General features: G+C 31.4%; 2 protein-coding genes across 2 annotated transcripts; one reads left to right on the top strand and one right to left on the bottom strand.

Moving 5' to 3' along the window:
* Positions 1 to 15: 15 nt before the first annotated feature.
* Positions 16 to 1,173, bottom strand: LOC126772420 (succinate dehydrogenase cytochrome b560 subunit, mitochondrial-like). The gene is made up of 3 exons (XM_050492792.1): positions 1,009 to 1,173; positions 700 to 929; positions 16 to 397 (listed from the first exon to the last, which is right to left on the bottom strand). The coding sequence occupies exons 1-3, from the start codon at positions 1,029 to 1,031 to the stop codon at positions 111 to 113; spliced, it is 540 nt and encodes a 179-aa protein (XP_050348749.1). The 5' UTR covers positions 1,032 to 1,173; the 3' UTR covers positions 16 to 110.
* A 229-nt stretch (positions 1,174 to 1,402) lies between these two features.
* On the top strand, positions 1,403 to 5,670 carry LOC126772438 (acylphosphatase-2-like). The gene is made up of 3 exons (XM_050492809.1): positions 1,403 to 1,621; positions 1,769 to 1,878; positions 5,411 to 5,670. Exons 1-3 carry the CDS (start codon positions 1,487 to 1,489, stop codon positions 5,529 to 5,531), a joined length of 366 nt encoding a protein of 121 aa, XP_050348766.1. The 5' UTR covers positions 1,403 to 1,486; the 3' UTR covers positions 5,532 to 5,670.
* Positions 5,671 to 7,923: the final 2,253 nt, after the last annotated feature.

Raw genomic sequence — 7,923 nt, 5'->3', positions numbered from 1 at the left:
ATAAAACAGATCTGATAAATTTAACTGATTAAAATTTATTGCATAACTTATGAGAACAAATAAATAATACCAAATTATTCAACAACTATTTTTACTATTTAATCATTTATTTATAACGCAGCGAGGAATAGAGTAATGGCAATTGTTCCTGCTAACATTGAGTATCCAGTAGCATAAACTTCCTTAATTGTCAATCCTTTAGCAGTATCCCAGTAAAGATGTCTAATTCCATTTGCAAAATGATATCCAAATGGAGCAGCGATGACTACTTTTGCAAGAAAAATAGTGGCAGGTGATAAGTTAAGGCCTTCAATCATTGTAATATAATGTGATATATCATTCGGTAGCATAAGAGCTCCCATACCCAAAGCAGTTGCATATCCAGTAAGAATCATACCTAGAACAAAATTTTAGTATAACGGGCGATGATATCATATATATATCATATCATATTATGAATATATACTAATTATTCATATAAAGATTACATTGGATTATACCTTAGTACTTTACAAATATGCCGTACTTAATAACACTATCACTTACTATACATATGTATTTTAATAATACAAAACATTAGCTTTGTTATCTTTCTGTTTGACAAATGCAATTATACACTATGCCTTTTGATGAAATTGTTAAAAATAAACTTAGTGAATGTTCAAACTGAAATGTTGCTTAGGATTTTAAAAATCTTACCTGCAGCTCTATGAGTAATTGACAAAATACTAGTCAATTGAAACTTATAGATGGTAAGATGAGGAGATAACGGTCTGTTCATACGTTCGTTTCGTATATCGTAATGTTCTTCCTTCGGTGGTTCGAATTTCTTAAAAGTTATTTTAGGTATTGACGCAGCCTGAGCGTATGACATGCCTAAAGGGGTGCGAAACTTTGCTAAATTGCCTAACATTGAGCTACTTGCTAACCTGAAATTAAATTACTCTTATTACAAACTACAAATACAAAGTATAATTTTGTTACATAATAATAAATTAGTAAACATACCTGGTGCAGCAAAATAAAGCCATAATGATTGAAAAAAGAAATATATAATAACAACGATTATCAAGTTTTTATTATTGTCTTAATAACTATAAGTAGGTATTTAATTTCTGAAACTGTTTCGCACCACGAGATGAGAGATCTTCAAAAACAAATTGACAACGTCAGTTTGAATCTTTTGTGTTAATTTTCAATATTGTTGAATATATGAGCAAAAGCATTTACGAAGACAATTTACTTTAACGCGATATATTTTATTAAATGCCTATCAAAAAAATATTTAGATCAAATATGAGTTTTTGTGTTAAATAATTTCAAAATGATGTATATATGTAATAGAAAATAATTTCTGAATCTTAAATTAATGGAAAATACTCATTCAAATGTCAGTGTAACTTGTCATTTGTGACAATTGACAACGGACAATCTCATAATACAAAATTGGTTTTTCGTTTGTTCAAATATCGACATATAACATTAAATGTTCCGTTTATTACTATTTACCACAATAATAAGCTCTTTTAAAGCTCATTGTAGTACAGCCACAGTTGCTATGGCACTAAGAAATGTAGATTTTGAAGTTTTTGGACGAGTCCAGGGAGTATTTTTCCGGAAGGTAACCTTTGATTAATTAATAATATTTTATGAAATAATATTTTATGAATGAGGTTGAAGAACAAAAATGTTTGAAAATTATAATAGGTAATCATAATAGTTACTGTTTTTTTTCCTTATATTAATATATTTTTTAATTTACTCCTAGTACACAAAGCAACAAGCAGATAAATTACAACTTAAGGGTTGGTGCAGAAATACGTCGCGTGGAACTGTAGAAGGTCAAATACAAGGACCCTCTGATAAGTTAGAAGAAATGTAAGTTTTTTTTTTTTAATTTTATATCAAATTTCCAAATCTCTAAATATTATACATTTTTTCTTACTATTTTGTTGTATTATTCAACATATTTTATACAACATATATATTTTTCCATTTACACAATGCTCTTTTGTTAAACAATGCTGTATCTTCTTTTAAATGTGAAATCTATAATATGAGAAAGAGCGAAACTAGTGTTGAACTTAACAGCCGCTTAGCGATGTTTATAAGTAAAGCTTGATAACTTTTCTAAATTTATTTTAATAATTTATATTTTTGTGAGCTGTGAAGCCAAAATTATACTTGAACCAAATTACTCTTTTTAACCATACCTAAAACACATGTGTTTTATACAGGCAGTTTTTTTCTTTTCATGACCAAATCAGAAACAAGAAAAAGCAAAAAATGCTCAAAAGATTGTAATGGAAGTTAATACTTAAAAATCTAGGTTTTATAAAATATTGTTTACACCTTTTTCTATCCTTTAACTGATCATTTTGTCGCAAATTTTACTGTTGAATTTGGTATGAACAACTTAATGTCTATTCCAATCCAAAGAGGTAATAACAACTTTGCCTTTAAATTGATATGATTTAAGAGTAAAGTTAATTTGTGATTATAATTCATCTCGTGCTCTACGGTAAAGAAAAACATCGTGAGGAAACGTGCATGTGTCTAATTTCACTGAAATTCTGCCACATGTATATTCCACCAACCCGCATTGGAGCAGCGTGGTGGAATAAGCTCCAAACCAACTCATCAAAAAAAAAAAAAGTGGAGAGGAGGCCTTTAGCCCAGCAGTGGGACATTCACAGGCTGTTATGGATATGGACGGAAGAGTAAAATAATATATTTTTTTATTTTCAAACTGTAAATATTTATTTTCTTAATAGAAAATTCGCAATGACAAAGCATATGATACTATAAATCAGACAATTTTATCAGTATTATTTTTGTATATAGGAGATAACGCATTGGTCGAGTCTAGGCTCCAAAGTCTTGAACATCGACGTGTGGTTGCATCACTCTCAGTCTTCTTTAGGATACATTTCGGAGAATGTGCTCAGGAATTACACAAACTGATTCCTCCAGCCCCTTTTTACTATCGAACGGCCAGGCAAACGCGACCAAAGCGCCATAGGTACACAGTGGAAATTCCCAGCCTACGTACGAAGCGCTTTGAGTCTACATTCATCATTCGCACTGCGAAACTTTGGAATACTTTGCCTGAGTCCGTATTTCCTGATAGGTACAATGTTGGTGTCTTCAAATCCAGAGTAAACAGGTTTCTTATAGGCAAGCGTGCTACATCTTAAACCGCGTCGATGCTTAACATCAGGCAAGTCAACGGTCAAACGCTGGCCTATTAATAGTAATATAATATATATATAGTAAGACTTGTAAACTCGTTGCTACATAAAGTACTTTTTTTTTATTTTGGTGTCACATTTAGATGTTATTGTAATCGGTCGGAGATTTATTTATTCAAATCAATATATTTTGAACTCCCGAGAGTGTGGTACTGTTTGTATAGAATGATTTATTTGTGTATATATATTATTAACATTTCTTACAATGCCAATGTCTATGGGCGTTGGTGACTACTTACCATCAGGTGGCCCATATGCTCATCCGCCTTCCTTTTCTATAAAAAAAAAATGTATATTTCGTGAGTGTTTTCCTGTTATCTCATAATTTGAATGAATTATAAAAACTCGAAACCATTTTCGCAAAAAAATACCTGGTCACGATTAATTACAATCAAATTAGATGCGTTTATAGAAATGAGAATGTAAAATAAAAATTGATGAGTCTCTCTTGAATCATCGTGGCTATTTTTTTCTTTATTTATTATTGTCTATTAATATATCTTTAAAAAAATTTTAAGTTCTAAAATGTATTTATTAAAAGAAAAAAATATAAACTAATATTACAAATGCGAAAGTAATATATATGTAAGTCTATATATATCTATATATATCTGTAAGTCTGTTACGCATTCACACAATGTGGTATACAACAAGCTTGAACCCAAGAAAGAACATTTCTATACCTAACATCTTCATCATCTATCTTGTTCCTGTGTTGCTTTTATATAAAGTAGTAACTGTTAGTAAACAAAATCTATCTTTATTTCTAGTTAAAAAAAATAAGAGCAAGTAAATAACTTTACGTGATGAAAATATAGCATTTATATACTTTGACTCTATATCTTCGTTATAAGCTGGCACCATTCCACGGCTGAATGTTTATTATATAGTAGTACAAAGATTAAGACAAGATCTCGTTTCAATTCTAATTTTGGCATTATACAATAGATTTTCAACTACGAAATACCATTCTGTTTAGGCACTTTTACTAATACTTATGATTTATAATATGCCTTTGTTACGTCTTCTGTTTCTAATAACTATATCAAAAACTCAAATTACACGATGGTTTCTGTATATTTATTTGTTTAAAATATAAGTACTTTCTTAGTGACTGCCTCGTTGGTCTAGTGGCTTGATGTAAAGCCGCAGACCCGACGGTCCTGGGTTCAATTCCCAGGTCAGGCCAATAAAAAGTTATTGGGTTTTTCTGTCGGAAAATTCTCAGTAGCAGCCCGGGGTCTGGGAGTTAGAAGTGTGTACACTCCCGTGTCTCGGAAACACGTAAAGCCATTTGTCCTTCGCCTGAACTTCTTTCGTTCGTGTCGGATTGCCGTCCCATCGGATTATGAGAGTGAGGAAAGAGAGAGTGCACCTCTGTTTGCGCACACACTTATGGACTATAATATCTCCTGCGTAGTTGGCTAATCTCTCTTGAGATTGGTTGCCGTGGCAGATATCGGTCTGGAGGACATTATTACTTTCTTATGCATGACTTAGCATGCAGAAATAATAAATACTATGAGCATACATATACTTTTCAAACAAACATGAAAGCTACATTTTAGCTGGTTTATCTTAATATTTTATAATGAAATCCTTTTAACCTTTATTTACCTTTTAATATGTTATATACAATATATGTCAATATGTTATGACAAATGAGATCGAAATTCGAAAAATAGCAAATCTCTATCAAGTCTCTCATATAAAATAGAAAATAATTTTATTCGCCACCCTCGCCTTCTTTCATTATGAAAACGCCTTAATGACCGACATTAAGCTTTAACTCTCAAGGCTGACTAAAAGATCTTTGGAAGGAATACTCGCCTTTTTATTTTTGGAAAAGCATGTTGAAATGTTTTCATTGCAATTAATATTACTGACCCAACAACATCGTTTCTTTTTCTAATTACGTAATATGTTAATCAAAAGTTGAAAATGATATTATTCTTCGTAATAACATAAGTGTGACTGTGTGAACACATGTCTTTAAAATCGCTCAAGGTCTCAAATTCGGAATATTAATAAGAACACTAAACTGTACTAATCTGCCAAATTTGAACTCACGTTGACCTTTTGTAATTTAGAACCTACCCAGTGACTAGACTATAGTAGTTTAATTACAACATCGACTTTATAAAGTTCCTTTTTTACAGGAGAAACTGGCTGAAAAATACTGGCAGTCCAAGTAGCCAGATCGACAAAGCCGAGTTTAAAAACGACAAAGACATTTCTGAATATACCTTCAGCAATTTTGACATTCGACGAGACAATTAGATCTTAAACATATTGTTTTTATTTAGTCGCTTAGCAAGTTTGTTACGACTTTAAAAGTCCCCATGTGATATTAATTTTACCTTTTACGTGCTTACTTTTCAGTATTCCTCTATGAATATAAAATGTTAAAAGAAAAAAATGTTTTATTTCCACATTTGCATGGAAAAAGAAAGGTTTTTATATCATCCACTCTCTAACCTACTGAGAGAAATTTGAAACGCAACTTTATTTCCCAAGGCCGTAATAAAAGGCTCGCGTTCCGTATGTAATCAACATGTAAAAATTCTGACGCACTGTCCATTACGGAGTGCTAGCGGAATAGCACGATGCTCAAAATTCATAAAGGCAACGACATAAAGTGCTGTTGTGAGGTAAATATTTCGATATCACAGTTCCATCACAACATGGCGCCAATCATTCTCTTTCTGTAAAAAATAATACCTAATCAATACAATATTATAAGAAAATACCTTAACTCTAATTACCCCAACTTGAATTTTTTTTTTTTTTTATAGAATAGGAAGGTGGACGAGCATATGGGCCACCTGATGGTAAGTGGTCACCAAACGCCCTTAGACATTGGTATTGTAAGAAATGTCAACCATCGCTTATAGCCAATGCGCCACCAACCTTGGGAACTAAGATTTTATGTCCCTTGTGCCTGTAATTACACTGGCTCACTCACTCTTCAAACCGGAACACAACAATATCAAGTATTGCTGTTTTGCGGTAGAATATCTGATGAGTGGGTGGTACCTACCCAGACGAGCTTGCACAAAGCCCTACCACCAGTATCAGAATAATATATATTATGCTGATTTGGTCACTTAATATTATTAATAATTCTTATTTATAAAACTTTTCGTTTGGAAGACTAGTACTTATCGGTTGTAGCAAATATAGAATATAATAGAAGCAAAATCAAGATGTAATCTCAATAATGTTGGATGAATCCAAAACTGTGCTGATTTAACAAGCCATGATTTTTACTGAGGCGCCAGATTTTAAGCCGCTGCTACCCACTGTTTTTTATTACACAACACCTAACAGATTAGCCCCATGTAAATAAAGTTATGAAAATGAACTTACAATTATTATTTGATGGATGATATGTTAAATTATTATTAAAAAATTTACAATAAAAACAGTTATTTATCTATTAATAAAAACTAAAATATTATCTCATAACTAATCATGGCCGCAACATATAACAACAAAAATACGTACTTGATCTTATAATTTTTTGTAACTTTTGATAGACTGGCCCGATTTTGATGATTAAAAGTTAAGTTACTCGCAGCCCTTACTCCGGAGCAACCAATATAAAACTGTTTATGTGAGTCAAAAGTATGTGAAGTATATGAAGTTTTTATCAAATATGCCCAAATGAACATTCTAACACTTCACAACAAAAATAAAAATAAACCCACCCGTTTAGGTGAAATTTTCAAAATACATGCTTATCAATTCATTTAACAAACACAAACAGTAAATTTCAAGCAGATCAGACCATTTTTTTATACTAATGTTTTCACCCCATTTCTCCCATTTGGGGTTGAATTTCCAAAAATGTCAAAATATGTATGCATTTATTTTTGCTCAGATGCTTTAATCATTTCACCATCTTGGGGATAGATAGATTGAAAATGACGGATGATCCCTTTACGGGTGGAATTTCGAAAAATCGTTTCTTAGTGCGTGTTTTTATTATAAAATACATTAACTGTCAAAATTTCAAGTTTCTAACCCCTGTGGTTTGAATCAGTTAGGACAAGTCATTAATAATATTTACATATATTCTACTGCCAAACAGCAATACTTAGTAATGTTGTGTTTCGGTTAGAAGGGTGAGTAAGCAAGTGTAACTACAGACAACAAGGTCGTTGAGGTATTGACGTATTCAAGGAACATTTTTACAGTGTCAATGTCCAAGGACGGTGGTGACGATTTAAGAACAGATAGCCCATTTGCTAGTACACCTACCAATTATATAAAAAAATTATTTTAAACCATCCCCTTTTTTGGAGTCAGTTCGTAGGTACACAACGATAACGAATATTGTTATTAGCAGGTACTTACATAAAATCAATGTAAAAATACCTTTAAGAAATAGTGTAATTATATAATATAACTATCATTTAGTAATGCAAAATCTTCTATATGTTTCTCTTCATTGTGAAGTGATTTCCTATCTACTATTATTTAAATAAGTATCTATTGCGTGTACCTACCATACATACCTACGTGTTATGTGAAATCTTTTATACATTAATTTGGCAATAAAATAATTCATTTACGTTAAGCCTTAAAAAGAAACGTGGCTGTTGAGTAGAATTTGTTAAAATTTACTTGTTATAAGTAATTTGCTATTTGTAAACAATTCAAAAATCGA

This window comes from Nymphalis io, chromosome 12 (assembly GCF_905147045.1).
Source record: "Nymphalis io chromosome 12, ilAglIoxx1.1, whole genome shotgun sequence".
NCBI lineage: Eukaryota > Metazoa > Arthropoda > Insecta > Lepidoptera > Nymphalidae > Nymphalis > Nymphalis io.
This window is presented reverse-complemented; position numbering and strand designations above follow the sequence as displayed.